This window comes from Agelaius tricolor, unplaced genomic scaffold (genome assembly GCF_023055355.1).
Source record: "Agelaius tricolor isolate 1412-34295 unplaced genomic scaffold, bAgeTri1.0.p SCAF_70, whole genome shotgun sequence".
Classification (NCBI taxonomy): domain Eukaryota; kingdom Metazoa; phylum Chordata; class Aves; order Passeriformes; family Icteridae; genus Agelaius; species Agelaius tricolor.
The window spans coordinates 904409-924303 of record NW_027269330.1 but is presented as its reverse complement, the minus strand read 5'-3'; the positions used below and the strand labels follow the sequence as shown (position 1 = coordinate 924303).

Sequence of the window (19895 nt, the reverse complement as noted above, 5' to 3'; positions counted from 1 at the left end):
CAGCCCAATTGGAGGGGCCCAAATGCAAATCTTGGGGGGAAAATTGCATTTCTCAATGTTGTGGACACAACTCCGTGTGAACCTCCCCAAAACTGAGCTCTCTCAGGAAAAACCATCCAAAGCAGCAGCCAGAACCTGTTCCACATTTCTCCTCCCCAAAAATACTGCTCTGCCCTTCTGAGACTGCTCAGAGAGCGAGGCAAGCCAGAGCCTGCAGCAGCACAGAATTTCCAAAGGAAAATGGGAATTCTGACAGCCCCAGGCAGGTTGGGTTACCCACAGCACAACGGCAGAGCTGGAGTCTGGGATTTTCTGTGACACACACTGAGCCAAAGCCCTGCAAAATCTACTGGATTTTAGAGGGGGGAAAAAAAGGGGAAAAAAAAAAGAAAAGGAAGATTTCGTGGCACTTGAACATCTGCTTGAAACATTTGAAAAACTACAGCCCAGTGTTAATTTAAACTTCCTTATAACCCAGTTCAACATTTGGAGTGCAAACACTGTTAATAGGATGGGAACTGGGGTGGTGGTGATTTGCTTACTATATTGGGAAACAAAACCAGAACAAAACCAGCTTGAGATAGAGCTTTTGTTTATGTTGCTGACCCATCTGTCTTCATTAATGCATTATTTACAGGAAAAGTTAAAAAATTAGCTTCTGCTCCCTCCTCAAGTGCAGCAGCAACAAATAAAGGCTGAATGGTTCATTTGGCCTCGACTAAAAATGGAAATTCTTATCAGCACCCCTTGGAGGAAGAGGTTTATGATGTGCAGAGTGTTATTGTTGGGTATTGGTGCCTTTGGCCACAGGGCAGCCAGGGAGGGGCTGTGTCACAGAAAACAGCCCCAAAACATCACCCTCATCTTGTCCAAACTCCTGCTTTGACATTAAAAGGAGAAATGCTGAGGTTTCCCCCATACTGACCCATGTAGGGTAATGCTGGGATTTTCTGGGTGTCATTTCTTGGGTAATGCTGGGATTTTCTGGGTGTCATTTCTTGGGTAATGCTGGGATTTTCTGGGTGTCATTTCTTGGGTAATGCTGGGATTTTCCTGGGTAATGGTGGGATTTTCTGGGATATGGTGGAAAGTTCTGGGGCTGAGCCCTGGTGTGGCCCAGGAACCACCCAGGTGCCTCTGGCCCTGAGGAGATGTTCAGTGGGATTCTGTTCCCAGCACAAGCTGATCCATCTGCTCAGCATTTCAAGGGCTTAGCAAGAGTTTTGATTGTGTTTTTTAAGTAAGGGCAGGAAATAGGAGGGATAAAAGCAACCAACAAGGCTGCAATAAAGGAAATTATACCAGAGGAATGGATTTCCGTGGCACAGAGCAATGCTTCCTGAACAGGAGGGTCTCGACTCGTTCCCTATCTCACAATACTTTGCTTTCTGTGATGAGCAGCAGAGACAACACTCTGTGCTTTAGTTTAGCTGGGTTTAGCTGGAATAAATGCTGCAGCAGCATTTATTCAATATTAACAGTGAGGAATATTCAATGTTAACAGTGAGGAATATTCAATGTTAACAGTGCGGAATATTCAATGTTAACAGTGAGGAATATTCAATGTTAACACTGAGGAATATTCAATGTTAACAGTGAGGAATATTCAATGGTAACAGTGAGGAATATTCAATGTTAACAGTGAGGAATATTCAATGTTAACACTGAGGAATATTCAATGTTAACAGTGAGGAATATTCAATGTTAACAGTGAGGAATATTCAATGGTAACACTGAGGAATACTCAATGTTAACACTGAGGAATATTCAATGTTAACACTAAGGAATATTCAATGTTAACAGTGAGGAATATTCAATGGTAACAGTGAGGAATATTCAATGGTAACAGTGAGGAATATTCAATGTTAACACTGAGGAATATTCAATGGTAACACTGAGGAATATTCAATGTTAACACAGGAATATTCAATGGTAACACTGAGGAATATTCAATGTTAACACTGAGGAATATTCAATGTTAACAGTGAGGAATATTCAATGTTAACAGTGAGGAATATTCAATGTTAACACTGAGGACTATTCAATGGTAACAGTGAGGAATATTCAATGTTAACACTGAGGAATATTCAATGTTAACAGTGAGGAATATTCAATGTTAACACTGAGGACTATTCAATGGTAACAGTGAGGAATATTCAATGTTAACAGTGAGGAATATTCAATGGTAACAGTGAGGAATATTCAATGGTGACATCCTAAGGAGGTTGAAGGGCTGAGGGATGCTCCTGCAGCTCTCCAGCTCCCCACACCACGTCCTTCAGCCCTGTGTGACTGAGCCTGTCCAGGCTGGGAGCTTCACATGGTGTTGAAAATGAATGTGTCGAGTTAAGTGAGAAGGTTTAGACACGGTGGTCTCTGCAATCAGGTACAGTAGCTGGCTAGCAACAGCAGCTAAACAACAGCCCAGCCTGCCAGGGAGCTCAGGTTTATGTTGGCTTTGCTGTAGCAACTCCTTATCTGCCAGAGATTAGAGCAGTTCCCATCAGTTGTTGTGGGATTTGGTGGAATCCGTTTCCTGAGCTGTCACCAGGGCTGGTGGGGATGCAAAGCTCTGGGAGGGCAGAGCTGCAGCTCTGATCCAGCTCTGGCTGCCTTTAGCACGGCCAGGTTTGATCAAAATTTCTGTTAGAATTAGCTGGATTAAATAACTAATTGTGTTATTAAAATGTATAGAATTAGTTAGATCAAACAGCTAATTGTGTTATTAAAATTTATACCATTTTATAAAATTTAGGTCAAAATTAGTAAGATTAAATAAATTTAGGTTAGCTATTGGGAAGGAATTGTTCCCTGTGAGGGGGATGAGGCCCTGGCACAGGTGCCCAGAGCAGCTGGGGCTGCCCCTGCATCCCTGGCAGTGCCCAAATCCAGGCTGGACATTGGGGCTGGAGCACCTGGGACAGTGGAAGTGTCCCTGCCATGGCAGGGCTGGCACTGGATGGGCTTTGAGTCCCTCCTGTTGATCCACAGGAACCTGAGCTGACACTCCCGGAGCCCCAGGGGCTGATGCAGAGGCTGGGAAGGGTTTAAATTATTCAATTTTGACTTTCAGCAGTTGGTTACTGCTGAAACAGACCCAGAACAGCAACATCATGCAAATGCAGCCTGCAATCCCAGATATTCCCTGGAGCTTTGATGTTATCCTGGCAGGGAAAGCAGCTGCTCCCATCCCCAGTGCCTGAGTCCCTCCTTTCCCCTCGGCATTTCTTGTTCTCTGCCCATTGACAATTTACACCAGCTGCAAATTGGGCCCAATAATATTGATTGTGTGTCTTGTGCTTCCTCTGCGGGCCCTAATTAGTGCCTTGGAGATAATGAGCAGGGAGTTAATGGCAGGGGAGCCGGGCTGCCCCTCTCCAGCCCTGACACGGCTCAGGGCACGGCACTAATGAGCTCCAGAGCTGCATTAACCCTGCTCTGGCTCTGCCTGGCCTTGCCCACAGCAGCCCCTGAGGGACTGGGAGCCGCTGGGACACAGGAAAGCCCCTGGGAATGAGGAATTGCAGCTCCCTGCCCTCTGCCAGCTGCTCCCCTGCAATCCCCACCCTGCTCCTGCTCCCATGGGTAACCCCTGTCCTCACCCGCGGGCACCCACGGTGCCAACACTGCTGGTACAAAACTCCAGTCACAAAAAGGAGGCACCAAGCCTGGTCACCAAGTTATTGTCACAAATATTTTTACTGTAAGTTGGGACTCAGGAACCCCCAGGTCTTGGTCTGCTTTGTCTTGTGCCCTGCAGGGATTTCCAGAGGCTCCATCACCTCTGTGCCTTTGGGAAACACAAAAATCTGCCACCTCCATGGCCTGACCTTCACTGGGACAGACAGAGGGACCAGCTTGGCTTGAGCTGAGCTCTCAGGTGCACACTGGGACAGACAAATGGATCAGGACCAGTTTGGTTTGAGCTGAGCTCTCAGTTTGGTTTGAGCTGAGCTCTCAGGTGCAGACTGGGACAGACAAATGGATCAGGACCAGTTTGGTTTGAGCTGAGCTCTCAGTTTGGTTTGAGCTCAGATCTCAGTTTGGTTTGAGCTCAGCTCTCAGGTGCAGGACTCAGGCCCTGCAGGGTCCTGGTGCAGGGCCATGGCCCAAGGGCTCCCTGCTCTGGTCCCAAAGCCCAGAGAGGATGGGGAGGCCAAGCAGGGGAAGAAAGGAGCAGCATGAGCCCTGCTGGGCACCACCTGACAAACAGAGCAAAGGCTCAGCTGCAATTTTAGTTTGAAAAGTTATTTACTTTAAAAGCCATCCTGCTTGCCCTCACCAGTGGGTGAGCAGGAGCGGGTCAGGGGGGCTGACAGCAATTTAATCTGCATTTCCATGGCTCCCTGTGCCATCCCTGACCCCACACCAATGCCTGCCCACTGCCAGCAAGGGGACAGATCCAGCCCTGAGGAGATAATGAGTCTCTAAACACGTGTCCCACGTCTCCTGCAAAGTGCAAATGTGATTTATCCCCGTTTCACACTTTACAGAGCTTTCTTTCCCCCGGATAGGAGGGAAATAGCAAGGGAGCAACACGTTCCCAGTCCCTCAGTGGAAACATCCCCTCCCAGGGTGTGACAACACTCCAGTTTGCAGTGGATGTTTTGACCTTTCACTCCTCAGCGCTGTCTGTAGCTGCTGTGTTGGGAACAACTGTCCTTGGGGTGCTTGGCTGACCTCCTGACTCCTTTTGGAAAGGCATTTCCATGGAGCTCTCAGCACTTCAAACCAGCACCAGACTTTTAGTGGCATCAGAAATGTGGATGCATGTGAAGGGAACACTTGACAGCGCTCAGAAATCCATCCCTGGAGCTCCAGGAAGGGACAGGCAGGGTAAAGGTGTCACTGAAAAGGCTCCAAAGCCCCCGGTGGCCTCGGGGGATGAGTGTGGATCTCACCCGGAGCACGTGGAGCTCAAGGGGAGCCTCTGGGGCTGGACGGCAGCCTGGGCCAGCCTTTATCAGGGAGATGAGGAAGGAAACGCTGCCAGGGAAAGCAGAGATTTACCCCTCACATGCTCAGGATGCAGCTGCCAAGCCAGGACTGAGCCAGAGGTCAGAGCTGGCCCCTGCCCCCCTGGCTGGGGGAAATCTCTCCTGGGTGCAGATTGCAGGAACCTGCCCTGTTCCCAGCCCCTTATCGGGACACTGTGTGAAGAGGGCTGAAATATCACATCGTGGTTTTACGCGTGATAAAGCAAATTTTCACAGGCCACAGCAGCGGCTGCTGATGGGCCCTCGGCCACCCCGGGGTGCAGGGGGGCCCTGGGGACAGGGCTCTGTGTGAAAAGGGGGTAATTCTCCTCTTGTGAGCAGGGGTAATTCCTGCTCTGTTCACCTGGCTGGAGCTCTGCTGTTTCCTAAAGGCTGAGCACACCCTGCAGTCCTGCAGAGGCAGCAGCACCACAAACCCCACCCAAACCTCTGTGTTTGAAATCATAAACCTCATTTATTGGGAAACCCAGCCCTGCTCACGGGAATTACCTGTGGGGAAGCCTTGAGGAGGAAAGGGGGAGCTCCTCCAAAGTCAATGCAAGGAGGAAAATCCTCCAAGGACTGGAGCACAGCAGCGCTCAGGGCCTGCTTGAACACCTCCCAGCTCCTGAATGTGCAGGGTTTGGGTTTGGGATGAGGATTTTCTCCAAGGAAGAGCTCATTTGGACAACCCTTAGCCCCTGCTACCCAAGGTGCTCCCTGGCACCATCAGGACGCTCCTTTTTTCCAGGTTATTTTCCCTGCAGGCTTCATAAATCCTGGTGCTGCAGCAAGGTGGCAGGGAAACACAGGGGAAGGGGGACAGTGGGGCTGCTGCTGCCAGCCCTTGGGACACTTCTTCCTCCTCACCTGGGCGAACAGCTGCTGGTACACCCAGCCTGGGGTGCTTTCTCCCCAAAATCAGCTCGCACGTAAAGGAGGGGAGGATGGAGTGCATCACTCTGGAATTCTGGGGAGAACAACATGTTCTCCCTGCTCCTGGGGCCTGGACAAGGCCTCCTCAGCCACGGCTGGACACTTCCTGCACGTCCACCTCGCCTCCCCCAGCAACGTGCTCCTCTGGGCAGTGGCCAGGCTAAAAAAGGAAACTTCCTATCGTGCCAGAAACTAAACTTTGATAAATATGAGGGGATAAGTCACAATAAGCGTGACTGGCTCGGGTTCCAAACACAATAATGTGGGAAGGAAAGTTTTCTTTTCTTGCCTCTCGCGCCTACCAAGCCCTTGGATGCAACAGAGTGAGTTCCTAAAAGAATTTATTTAGTGAATGCCTGAGAAGAGCAGAACAGACTTGCTGCTCTAGCACAAAGAATGCAGGGAGGGGACTGAAAGGATGCCCTAGAAGGTGCCTTACTTTCATCCCACACTGCACAGTTTAACAGGTTTGGATGCAATGGGATTTGTGGTCAATTTGGAAAGCCATGTCACATTTCCAGGGAGAGGAAAATCCTCAGCCTGATCTCAGGGTTATCACCTTGGTACAGCTCTTGTGTCCTCATGGTGCAGTGGGAGGGTCAAGGGGTGAAAAATGTCTTTTTGGAAAGGATCTTGTTTCTCTGTGGTAGACAGTCTGTTGTGCTTCTATATGGCAGGAGCAGCATCACCCTCTGCAGGGGATCCAGAGTCAATGCCCAAAACCTGCTGAGCTGAAAGGCCCCAAACCCCCCCAAACCCTGAGTTTATCATGTCCCTGCCCCAGGAACAGGAGAGATTCTCTGCTGCTCCCACCCCAAAACGGTTCCTGGCCTGGCTGCAGAAATAGAGGGAGGGAGGAAATGTAGCCTGGGCACCAGGCAGTTTTTGGGGACCTCACGTTGTGGGATCTCCAGCAGAAGATGTGAAAATACAGCAAGTCCAGAGCAGGCTCTGGGCTGAGCAGAGAGGACACCCAGCCCCTCAGGGATGAAGAGGGAGCAGTTTCACAGGTCTGGCGTGGGCAGCTCATGGTTCTCTGTCTCTGGGAAAAGCTCATTTTAAAGAAAAGAACTCCTCATTATCTTCCAGCAGCAGCTCAAGGTGCCCGTGGCTCTCTCCCCTCCAGGCTCTCAGGAACTTCCAGCCCACCTGACCTCTGTTGGGAAGTCTCTCTCTCCCAATGACCTCTGCAACCCCTGCAAATGCTAATGGGTGGAATATCTTCAAAGAGTGCCTCTGATCCTGCAGCCAGGGGTTGTTCTGCCTATCGGAGCGGAAGCGCAGGAATGAGCAGTTTATTTTAAATAATGCACTTGTCCTAATCGTGGGGATTTCTGAGCCTCAGCCAAGCCTTTGCACGTCATTCCAGTCTGCTGTGAAGGAATTATTGGCCTCTTCACACTTTTGATCTTTGCAGAAAGGAGCGTGTGGCATTTCCAGCCCAGATGTTCACGATGCTGGACGGAGAAGTTTCTCCCTAATGGCTCACGCTCACATTGGTGAGGAGCTTCTTGCAGAGGTAAAAAATTAAATAAACACTAAACCAGCTCTGTCAAGGTCATCTGAAATCACAGGAAAGACTCGTAATGGCAGCTGTGAAGTGGTGGCAGACACTGTGGAACCTCTGGTCTGAGTGTGGGGATCCATGGATGCCTTGGGTTTTGCCTTGGGTATCTCAGACAGGCACTGGAGATGGGACCCTTCTGTTCCTCCTCGTGAAGGCACAATGGGTCCAGAACCCAAACTTCTGAGTGCAATCCTGGCTGAGCAGCAGGAAGTGTTGGCCTGTTCTCCAGGTAACCTGAGCAGCTGACAGAAGAGTTGAAATAAACACACCCAAAAAAAGCTAAAGGATATTTCTGACATTTCCTGGCTCAGAGCATGAACCAGGCTCTGAGCTCTGCTCTCCTTCCTCCCCCCTGGCCTGTGGGCAGGAGCAGGACCCTGGACAATACAAGTCCCTGGCTCTGAACCTGCAATTCCTGAGCATTCCTGCAGCTGCATTTGGTGTCTGTGAGAAGCTGGGCTCCTCCTAGTTGGTTTTGGCACCAGTTTGACTCGTGGCTTTAGTTAAGTTTTTTATCTCCTCCTCGAGCATCCTGGTTTTCTTCTCCAGCTCCTCCCGCGAGCGCTCTGCGTCCTTCAGCCTCAGCTCCAGCTCCCCACTCCTCTTCCTCTCCTGCTCCAGCTCCTCCTTCAGCCTCACCACCTTGGCCCACACCTCGTAGTTTTCCTTCTGGAGGCTGCAAAGGGAAACAGAGCATGAAAGGATTGGATTGGGGTTGGGTTGGGTTGGATTGGATTGGATTGGGGTTGGATTGGATTGGGTTGGGTTGGGTTGGGTTGAGTTGGGTTGGATTGGGTTGGATTGGGTTGGGTTGGGTTGGATTGGATTGGGTTGGATTGAGTTGGGTTGGGTTGGGTTGGGTTGGGTTGGATTGGGTTGGGTTGGGTTGGATTGGGGTTGGGTTGGGTTGGGTTGGGTTGGATTGGGTTGGGTTGGGTTGGGTTGGGTTGGATTGGGTTGGATTGGGTTGGGTTGGGTTGGATTGGATTGGGTTGGATTGAGTTGGGTTGGGTTGGGTTGGGTTGGGTTGGGTTGGATTGGGTTGGGTTGGGTTGGGTTGGGTTGGATTGGGGTTGGGTTGGGTTGGGTTGGGTTGGATTGGGTTGGGTTGGGTTGGGTTGGATTGGGTTGGATTGGGTTGGGTTGGGTTGGGTTGGATTGGACTGGACTGGACTGGAAAAGGGCTGGGAAATCATTTGGCTCCCAGCACCAAAACAAGCCAGAGGTGCTGCCCTGAGCCCTTCAGTGGCCACACAACTCGATCCAATAAATCAATAAATGCAATACATGTGCATTGATAACGTGAAAATAATGATAATATAATAACAATATGTGGGGCTGATGGTTGCAGCCCATGGTGTAATAATGCTGCTGGTGAATTCTGGAGTCTGATGGTCCAGTGCCGGGGTAATAACAGGAATTATGACAGGAATTATGCAGAGGACTGCAGGAACACTGCAGTGCCACTGAAAGGTGTGTAAGAGCTATGGAGCACTGCTGTACAGCTCGTGCAGTGCAGCACACTGGTTTGCAGCAGTGTTTTAACAGCTGTGTTTGAGCGTGGATCACTGCTGTGACATCCTGCCTGAGCTGCTGGTGCACGATCTGCAGCGTTTGCTGGCTCAGCACGAGCTGCTCCTGCAGTTACCTTTCCACCTGGCCCTCGTAGTCACTCCTCTGCTCCTCCAACTCCTTCTGCAGCTGCTGGATCACACCTTGCAGGAACTCCGTGCTGTCCTGCCCAGCCCTGGGCTCCTCAGCAGGGCTGCTGCTGGGGCTGCCAGGCTCCTTTGGCTCGTGGCAGGGGCTGAAGCAGGGCAGGAATTCCTTCTCAGAGGCGCTGCTGGCAGGGCTGGGGCTGGAGCCGCTGCCCTCCCCGCTCTCTGCCACGTTGCTGTCACAGCTTGCAGCCCTGTGCAGGTCCAGCAGCTTAAAGAGATCGTGGGACAAGGTTCTCTTGTGTCCCTCACAGGCCAGCGGGCGTGGGCTGCTCTTCCAGAAGTCACTGGTGAGGACATCGCTCCTGCCCTTGTCGCCTGGGGCTGCCAGGAAGGGTTTCCTGCTGGGTAAAGTCTGGGTTCTTTTCCTTGGCTGAGCTTTCCACGTTCCCAGCGTGGCTGTGGGATCTGAGTCCTCCCCAGGGATGCTCGAGGTGGCAGCTGGGCCAGGGCTGCTGCTGAAATTGGGGTGATCCCTCTGCAAAACAGAGCCCTGGGGCAGCCAGGGCACGGAGCTTTACAAAGGGCACGTTGGAACGTGCTGGTCACGCTTTTCCATTAAAATCCACTTTGAATTGCACCAAATTTATGATTTTTACAGGGATCCCTTTGAAGAAAAGCCTTTAATCCTCAGTGTTTTCCCCTCACCAGCCTGAGCTGAGCACATGAAAGGTTTCATGTGCTAGGGCCAAAAAGCTTTGGGAGTTTTCATATTCCCCAGAGCAGCAGATTTTCCACAGGAAAGTGGAAAGTTTATCTACATCATTTTCCTGATGTAAATATTCCAGGGGTGACAGACACAGCTTTTGAACCCAAAAAGAGCAAATGCTTTTAGGGCTCGCTGACCTGCCAGAGCCTGCCACAATTAACCACACGTTTAACGAACGCAGGTTAATTAATTATTTAATAAAGCCTGCAGCCTTACCGTCTGCCTCGGGGTGGAGCCCCTGGGGTCCTCTGCAGCCCCCCAGCCCACGGAGCTGCGGGGGACAGGAGCTTTCTTCTCGTGTTTGGGGGCAGGCGGGGAGGGAGGCACGTCCTTGGAGGGGGGAAAGAGCTTCTGGTGGTGGCTGATCATCACCGTCATCACCTTCTGCACCTGGGGCGTGCCTGGGGGAGCAGAGAGCATCAGGGCAGGGCCAGGGACCCCCCCGGGCACCCCCAGCGCTTGCGCTGCTGAAACGGAGGCGGAGCAGAAAATGAGCGGGGTCAAAAAGCCGAGTGAAGTAAATGGAGCGAGTAAAAGTGTGGGAAATGGGTTTGTGGAAAATTCTCAATACCTGACAGAAGACTCACACAGTGGACATCTATATACAAACCTTAAGTGACTTAAAAATACCGTAAAATAAGACAAATCTTGAAAAAAAAAAAATAAACTGGAAATAAGTTTCAAAAAATAACCTCACAAATAAGACTAAATACTTTTTTAAAAATAGAGCTAAAAATATAAATAAATATTTAAAATAAATATAAATATAAATATAGATATAAATATAAAATATAAATATACATATAAATATAAATATATAAATATAAATATAAATATAAATGTATCTATTAGATATAGATATAAATCTATTTTTAGATCTAAATATAAATAAATATAAAAACAGAACTAAAAAATTAAAAAATACTTTATAACAAGATCCACAAAAAGTAATTTTAAGTTATTGACTTTAAAACATTTACAACATAGTGCAGCTGAAACTAATAAAGCAAAACCCACTTATATTGTCATTAAAAAATAGTTAACTTCTAATTGTAATAATGTAAATTATAACATCTGTATTATTTCACCCTTCACAGAAGACTAAAAATAGAATAAAATTTTTTAAAACAACTCTCAGTTACCCCATCTCTAAGTAAAAAAAAAAAAAAAAAAAAAAATATATATATATATATATATATATATATAATATCCAGCCTAAAACCAGCATAAAAGTAAAGGAGCACTCACATCCCTGAGTTTCCTGTGCTTCCCCAAGAAGGATTTTACACCTTCCTGCTCTGAGCAGCTCAGAGATGACCTCAGCAAATCCCTGAGTCTGCTGAACTCATGAGGGGAGGTTTTGTCACTTTGTCAGTTCCTGAGGGGGTTTTTGTCACCACAAACACATTTACAGCCCAGCAAACACACAGCTTCGCTCTGCCCTGTGCCCCAGCACATTTCTGCCTCTCTTTCAGCTCCACCACAGAAAATCTTTAATTCTGAGGCTGTGGATGCCTCAAAACTGAAATATCCTCCAGGATATTGAAATTACTCCATATGCCTCAAAATATTCCATATCCTGCAGGATATGAAATTGCTCCAGGGGTCCCTTTTACCTCTCATGATGACTGCAGGGTCCTCTACCCTGGGCCTGATCAGGTTCACCCCCATCACTGTGGCCAGGTTGTCCACGCTCATCTTGTTGACGCTGGAGTTCAGTTGGATTTCATAGAGAAACCTGCCAGGATTCCACAGCAAATATTTCACATTTCAGAGGTGGGATTTGGCAAAAAATCCTGGTGAAAAAGTCCTGATTCCTCCTCCCAGCTCCTCCTCTCAGTCACAAGGACAGAAACCCTCAGGACTGAACTGGTACCAGAATGAAAGAGGAGCTGCTCCCCTTGGAAACAGCTCAGGAAGGAAGGGAATCCCCTCCTCAAATCCCACCCTGGTGGAACCTGGAGGTTTTGGTGCTCAAGGCTTTTGTCCAGCAAAGCTACACCTGGTCTGGATTCCCAGGGATTTCTGAGTGACTTTGAGGGTGGTGATTCATGCTCAGACATTCCCAGGGGGGCTATCCCAGGGGCTGGAATTCTCCTCTACCAAAATCAGGACCTGGTGGCTCAAAGGGAAGCAAAGCACAGCCCAGGGAGGCTCTGCCTGGAGGGGTCACCCCCGGGGTGCCATTTCTGCTCCCCAGCACCAAAGCTGAGCTGCCCCTGGCCCTGCAGGGCACTGACCTGCAGATGTAGCTCAGGAGGTTGTAGTTGTCTCTGGGGAGGAGGGACAGCTGCTTCAGGAGCTCCTGGTGGCCCTGCATGGTGACAAACAGCTCCAGGAGGGTTCACGGGACCCAAGAACTGCTCCTGCTCACTCCAGCCATGCCTGGGGGTGTCCCCGTGTCCCCAGCCCTGGGACAGCTCCAAACACGTGTGGGGGCACTCGGGGTGACCCTGGGGGTGGTGGCTGATGATCTTGGGCATCTTCTCCAAACTCAGGTATTCCCTGACTCTGGTTCTCCTGGTTTGCTCCCCTTGGAGCTCCATCTCTCCCTGGGATGTTCTGCAGGGCTCAGCAAGGAGGGGCAGCCCCAGCAGGAGCAGGGTCCCCCCAGCCCAGCCCGAGGGAGGAGCTGATCCTGCCTCATCTCCTCCAGCATCTTGTGGACATTCAGGACACTTTTAACCCCAAAGAGAAGCAGGAATTGAAGCTTTAAAATTCACAAACCCCTGTGGCCAAGCTGGGAAAACCCCACTGGCTTTGGGGCAGTTTTCCTTTTTAATTTTTTCCCTTTTTCTCTCCCCAGATTCCAAAGCCTTGCTGTGTGCCCTTGGCCCCTGCAGCTCACAGCGTGCCCTGGCACTGAAACTGATTTTAAGGCTGGGAAGAGGAAAACAAAAGCACCTCTACCTTTGTCTCGTCAGCCTCCAGAGCCTGCCCACAGAGCAGGAAATCCTCGTACTGCAGCCAGGGCACCACGGGCTCCGGCAGCTCCCGCAGGTACAGCTTGAGCAGGGAGGCCACGGTGTGGACATCGGTGTCCCTGCAGGGAGCAAGGGACACTCAGAGCCAGCCGGGGATTGCCTCCACCTCCCTGCCCTGCTTTGGGGACCTAAAATCTCTTTTCTTCACCCACATTTAGCCTCCGCCTCCCTGCCCTGCTTTGGGGACATAAAATCTCTTTTCTTCACCCACGTTTAACCAGCGGGAGCTGCAGTTCTGGAGCACCACCCTGGCTCTCGTCCCTGCGTTCACAGGGGTGGAGAACCAAGGACAAGGGAGCAAAACCCTTCTCCCATTCCAGGTCAAACCCTTCTGGAAGGTTCCTGCTGAATCCACCCTCCTCCTCAAACCCTTCTGGAAGGTTCCTGCTGAATGTTCTCCTCTTCGAGCCTTTCTGGAGGGCTCCTGCTGGATCCCCTCCTCCTCAATCCCTTCTGGAGGGTTCCTGCTGGATCTCCTCCTCCTCAATCCCTTCTGGAAGGTTCCTGATGGATCCCCTCCTCCTCAATCCCTTCTGGAGGGTTCCTGCTGGATCTCCTCCTCCTCAATCCCTTCTGGAGGGTTCCTGCTGGATCTCCTCCTCCTCAATCCCTTCTGGAAGGTTCCTTCTGGATCCCCTCCTCCTCAATCCCTTCTGGAGGGTTCCTGCTGGATCTCCCCCTCCTCAATCCCTTCTGGAGGGTTCCTTCTGGATCCCCTCCTCCTCAATCCCTTCTGGAGGGTTCCTGATGTATCCCCTCTCCTTCTCAAGCCTTTCTGAATTCTTTCTCCGGCCCAAGCCCCTCTGGAAGGTTCCTGCTGGATCTCCCCCTCCTCAAGCCCTTTTGGAGGGTTTCTGCTGGATCCCCTCTCCCCAAGCCCCTCTGGAAGGTTCCTGCTGGATCCCCCGTCCCCCTCACAGCGCTCTGGAGGGTTCCTCATTCCTGTAGGGCTCTGGGGGCGGCCCTGGCTGTTTTCCCTGGAACAGGGGCTGGCATGGGGGCAGCAGCCAGTGTCACCTGCTGAAGGAGGGTCTCTCCCCGGCGTCGAAGGCGTCGCGGAGCTGCCGGACCAGGCTGTCCTGGCCGGGCAGGCGGAAGATGCCCTCCTCGGCCAGGCCGTGCTCCAGGATGAACTCAGCACTCTTCTGCACCACCATGGGCACCAGGGGCTGCCCAAACCGCTGCTCCTGGGCCATGGTCTGTGCCAGGCACTGCCCGAACACCCCTGGGGACACCGGGCACAGCTCAGGGTGTGGCTTTGGGGTTTCCACACTCTGGGCTGGTACAAAACCCTGAACTTCACATAAAGTGTCTGCAGTTCTCCACACTGCATTCACAGGGGTGGAGAACCAAGGAAAAGGGAGAAAAACCCTTCTCCTATCGCTCATTCCAAGTAAAACTCTTCTCCCATTTCCCACCTCAAGCAAAACCTTTCTCCCATCTCCCAGCTCAGACAAACCCATCCCTTTCCAGCCCAGAAAAATGGGGGCAGAAAGGATGGAATGCACAGAATTCACAGAATTCACAGAATTCACAGATATCACAGAAATCACAGAAATCACAGGAAGGATGGGCTGGGCAAGAAAAGGCAGAGGAAAAGCAAAGTGAGGAGATTGGCAGGTAAAAACCAACGTTTTTTCAAGGCTTTATCCCTGAATGGGAGTTTTTCTCAAGAACATTTTCAGGGTGAGAATGGAGGTTGAGAAGGAAGACGAAGCCAGGCCAGAAATGTTCATCCTTGGCTCTCCCCAGCACTGCAGCCCCATTTTCAGGGATTTCTGAGCCAAACCGCCCCAGCTGCATTCCCAGGACAGAAATCCCTGGGTTTACCTCCCGAGGCCGAGCCCAGCGCCCTCCGCAGGGATTTCACCCACTCCTCCAGCTCCGCCTGCGAGCTGGCCATGAGCACGCACGGCTCCTGCCCCGCCCGCGGCTGCTCGCCGGCCACCCCTGCCGAACAGAAACGCACATTTAGTGGGCAGGAAAAAACCCATTTACTGGGCAGAAAAAAACCCACATTTACAGAGTAGAAAATACTCATTTATAGGGCAGAAAATACTTATATACAGAGCAGAAAAAAAAATCACATTTAGAGAGCAGGGTGGGGTGTCCTCACCCGGGATGATCTCAAAGATGAATTTCCCTCCCTCCTCGGGGTTGGTGGCCAGCACGTTGATGGAGCTCCCCTGGAGAGCCAGGCAGCCCTAGGACAGAGCAGAGCCCTGAGTTTATACAGATATATATGTGTAATATATTCCTATATATATATATATATACACATATATTCTTGTGTGTATGTATATATGTACAGATATACTCGTGTATGTATGTATATATATATGTATGTATGTATTCATGTGTGCATATAGATATACAGATATACTCCTGTGTGTATATATAAATATATTTGTATGTATATATATAGATAAATTCATGTATATGTATATATATAGATAAATTCATGTATATGTATATACATATATATTCATGTGTATATATATACACAGATATATTGTGTGTGTATATATCTATACATCTATACTCATGTATAAATATATATATTAGTGTACAAATATATATACAGATATATTTGTATACATATATGTCTATACATCTATACTCATGTATAAATATATACAGATATATTACCGTGTATATATACACAGATATATTCATATATATATATACATACTCGTGTGTATATATATATAATATATATACAGATATAATTGTGTATATATACACAGATGTATTTGTGTAGATGCACTACAGGGATTTTAAAGCAGTAAGGGCACTTGATAAGTGCCATTTTTTTCCACTGAAGCGATTCTCATCAGGATAAAACTGCTTCTTTTTGCTCTTCCCTATTTTTATCTCACTTCTCATCTCCTTTTAGCCCTTGTTGGGAGTGGAAGAAGAGAGAGCAAAGAAGAATGAACTTGGGAAATATTATTATTAATTAGGTTTTTTTAACTTTGTAGAGGGAACGGCTTTTCCAGCAGAGAGGAATTTTCCCTGGAATTTTTCCAAAGGAGAAAAAGGTGGTGAGTACTCTAAAAGTGAGTTATGGCATGGAGAAAATAAAATAAAATAAAATAAAATAAAATAAAATAAAATAAAATAAAATAAAATAAAATAAAATTAAATTAAATTAAATTAAATTAAATTAAATTAAATTAAATTAAAATAAACTACATTTAACGGAATCATGGGATCCCGGAATGGTTTGGGTGGGAAAAGCCCCTCCAGTGCCACCCGAGCCATGGCAGGGACACCTCCCCAGCCCCAAACCCTTGGGGTCCCGGCCCCACCTGCGGCTTGGCCTCATCCTCGTCCTTGTAGTAGAGCAGCTGCTGCCCGCGGAGCACGAAGAAGCGCAGCTGCCAGTTCTTAACGATGGAGCGCTGCTTGCGCAGCCAGCCCAGCTTGTCCGGCCGCGGCAGCGCCCCGGGATCCGCGGCCATCACACTGCGGGAACGGGCTGGGGACACAGGGACACGGGTGTGGGGACACACGGACACGGGCTGGGGACAGACGGACACCGTGTGGGGACACACGGACACGGGCTGGGGACAGACGGACACGGTGTGGGGACAGACGGACACGGGTGTGGGGACACAGGGACACGGGCTGGGGACAGACGGACACGGGCTGGGGACAGACGGACACGGGTGTGGGGACAGACGGACACGGGTGTGGGGACACTGGATATGGAGACAGAGGGACACAGGGAGTGGGGGCACAGGGACCCTGCGTGTGGGGACAGAGGGACACAGTGCGGACAGAGGGACACAGGGTACAGGGACAGGGGACACACAGCGGGGACAGGGGACACAGTGAGGACAGAGGGACACAGGGTACGGGGACAGGGGACACAGTGCGGACAGAGGGACACAGGGTACGGGGACAGGGGACACACAGCGGGGACAGGGGACACACAGCGGGGACAGGGGACACAGTGCGGACAGAGGGACACAGGGTACGGGGACAGGGGACACACAGCGGGGACACAGCCAGGCTCTGGGCCCCGCGCTCTGCCGAGTCCCAGCCCCGTTTGCAGAGGAAGTGGCCGCAGTGGCTGCCAGGCTGAGCTTCCTTTTGCCTGCGGGGGAGCAGCTGCCTCCCAGCGAGAGCAAAGTCAGGGCTGGGGGTGTTTTTTGGGGTTGTTTTCATGGGGTGTGGGGTTTCTGCAGCCTCCCCGGAGCAGCGGCCACAGCAGAGTGACCCAAACGCTTTGGAGACCCCAGTTCTGCTCTGGGATGGTCCCAGTGGGGCAGAACTCACATTCGTGGGGCTGGAAAATCTCCAGGGATGCTAAAACACCAGCATGGGCTGGGCCCTGGGCAGAGCAGCGTCCCTGCCCCGTTTGTGTGGCCCCACGGGTGGCACGGCCCTGGGGCACCCCCAAATGCCTGGCAGGGATCACTTCCAGGGGATTTTTGCCTCTGCAGCCGCCCAGAGCCAGCCCAGCTGGGCAGGGTTTGCATCGTTGGCTGCAAGGCAAGAATAAAGCCGTGACTGCAGGGAACGGGGGCTGCACGCGGTGATTTCCTGGGCTGGAGAACCCCCAGGGCTCCAATCTTCACCTCAGGGCTGTCCCCACATCCCCGCCCAAAATCCCCCAGGGCGAGGAGCCCCTCTGGGGGTGCCCCCCAAGCGTTTCCTGCCCCAACGGCCTCCAGGGTTGGGCATTTCCTCCAAAACCTCCTCCCCCAAAATCGGGAGGGCAGGAGAGGCCAGGGGCCAGCGCTGGCCCGGGCAGGACCCCCCGGCACCCCCATTGCTGGGGAGCTGCAATAAAAAACAGTAAAAGGGGTTCACGGGGGAATTTCTGTTTCTCTGACATCAATTTCTTTGCAGTTCTCCAAACGCTGCCCCAGGCAGGGCTGGGGGAGCAGGGGAAGTGTCCCCAGGCCACGAGGAGCCAGGGAGGGCGGTGGCAATCTGCAAACATTGCAAACATTTGCAAATGCGACTTTCACATTTCTGCAAGTGAAGCCACAGCAGCCCCGGAGACGGTGCAAACACACAAAGCCACACAGAGTCACACAAAAACTCACACAGAGTCACACAAAAACTCACACAAAGTCACACAAGCTCACACAAAAATTCACACAAGCTCACACAAAAGTTCACACAAAGTCACACAAACTCACACAAAGTCATGCTCACCCAGCAGCTGGAAGCTGCAAAAAGCACCAGGGGTTTCACCACAAGCAGATTTTCTTGAACAAAAGGCAATTCCTGGTGCCAGCACAGGCTCAAGCCTTGGTCCCATCCCCACCCTCTGCTCCCCAGCACCCTTGGTGTGCCCTGGCCTTTTTTTCTCACTTGACTTCACCCCCTGCTCCACAGTCTCTGTGCAAAACCAATATTAGTTATCCCAGGAACGAGGATGCAGGATGCCTCTGTGATAATCCATGGGCATTCATTTCTCCCCCCAGTGTGGGGATGGCTCTGAGCTCGTTTCTGGTCTCATTTGGGGCTTCCATCCCTCCCCTTGGGGCTCTGTGTGCAGAGAATGGCTCGGCCACTCTGGCAAAAGTGGCTTCAGACAGAAATCCAAGTTTCTGTGTGGGAAAATGCAGCCAGGCAGAGACCAGCTCTGCTGCAGGGCCAAACCCAGCCCCAGGGTGGATTTTTGGATGGCCTGGGCTCAGGCTGGGCTCTGCAGCCCCTCCCTGACCACCCCATCATCATCACCCCTAAATCCCCTCCCTGACCACCCCATCATCATCACCCCTAAATCCCCTGTCCCCTCCAGCCTGGGCCTGAGCTTTTGTGCCACCAGAAGGGGCCTGGGTGGTTTAAATCCCCCCAAACTCGGGTTTTGGGGGACAGCAGCCCCGTCCCCCTGCTCCCACAGCATCCCTCACTGACAAATCTGCAAATCACTTCTTGGAAATCATTTGCAAATCATCTGCTCTGTCTCTAAAGTGGCACCGGGGGCCACTGAGCCAAAATCTCAGCTGGGCTCAGCGCCGGGGCCCCCAGCCCTGCCCGGGCCTTGCAGACATGGAGGGGCACCAAGGAGCCCTCATGGAGGAGCCCTCATGGAGGAGCCCTCATGGAGGAGCCCTCACCAAGGAACCTTCACCAAGGAGCCCTCATGGAGGAGCCCTCACCAAGAAACCCTCACCAAGGAATCCTTCACCAAGGACCTTCATGGAGGAGCCTTCACAGAGGAGCCCTTACCAAGGAACCCTCACAGTGGAGCCCTCATGGAGGAGCCTTCACGGAGGAACCCTCACCGTACCTATTTTTGCAGCATCCATCTTCAGGTTGAAATCCCAGTTCCGTGGCAGCTTGAGGGACATGCTGGATCAGGAAAGTTCTTTTTTTTCCCTTTCCTCAAGGTGAGCTTGCTTAGGAGAGGGGCTGGAACCTGACGGTCCCGTGGGGGTCCCCCCACCAAGAGCAGCGGCTCGGTGAGGCTTGGTTTGCCAGCGAGCTTCCTGCCTCTGAGAGCAGCAAAAACCCCATAAAAGTCCTTTCCTGCCCCGCTTTCCTGCCCAGCTCTGGCTTGCCCAGCCGTGCTCTCCGCTGGTGCCAGCTCTGGTCCCCCCCGTCCCCTGCCCAGGCCCGGGGCCGCCAGCCCAGCCCGGGGCCCTCCCCGGGCGCGCTCGGGGCATTTGAGGAAGTGCTGTCGGCAGCTCTGCGTGGGCTCCTGGAGCTCTGAGCGCTGCCCCGAGCACGAACAGCCGGGCCCGGGGCCCTGGGGGCGTCCTGGGGAGGGGCAGAGCTCGGGGTGAGCCCAGGGTGGTGCCCGTGCCCGTCCTGGGCACCCCCAGATGGCACCGGGGGTTTGGGGTTGGCTTTTCCTTTGCAGCCAAATGGGGATGGAACGGGGAGGAAAGGACATGGAAACCAGAGGGGTGAGCACCAAGGGGGCTGGAGATGTGGAGTGGGTTGGGAGGGAGCTCAGAGCCCACCCAGGGCCACCCCTGCCATGGGGGGACACCTTCCACTGTCCCAGGGCGATCCAGCCTGGCCTTGGGCATGGAT

General features: G+C 51.6%; 1 protein-coding gene across 1 annotated transcript; it reads right to left on the bottom strand.

Annotated features, from left to right (window-relative positions):
• Positions 1–6170: 6170 nt before the first annotated feature.
• Positions 6171–19526, bottom strand: ARHGAP25 (Rho GTPase activating protein 25). The gene is made up of 11 exons (XM_071417648.1): positions 19147–19526; positions 16202–16371; positions 15007–15094; positions 14721–14840; positions 13908–14115; positions 12817–12949; positions 12147–12220; positions 11523–11644; positions 10123–10307; positions 9128–9690; positions 6171–8155 (listed from the first exon to the last, which is right to left on the bottom strand). Exons 1-11 carry the CDS (start codon positions 19205–19207, stop codon positions 7945–7947), a joined length of 1935 nt encoding a protein of 644 aa, XP_071273749.1. The 5' UTR covers positions 19208–19526; the 3' UTR covers positions 6171–7944.
• Between the last annotated feature and the right edge of the window lie 369 nt (positions 19527–19895).

Excerpts from the sequence above, each read along its gene's own strand:
- ARHGAP25 (XM_071417648.1), bottom strand. The coding sequence starts at position 19,207 with ATGTCCCTCAAGCTGCCACGGAACTGGGATTTCAACCTGAAGATGGAT. Across the intron at positions 16,372-19,146 it reads GATGGATGCTGCAAAAATAG|CCCGTTCCCGCAGTGTGATG; the intron begins GTACGGTGAGGG and ends CTGTGTCCCCAG. Across the intron at positions 14,116-14,720 it reads GCTGGGCTCGGCCTCGGGAG|GGGTGTTCGGGCAGTGCCTG; the intron begins GTAAACCCAGGG and ends CGGTGTCCCCAG.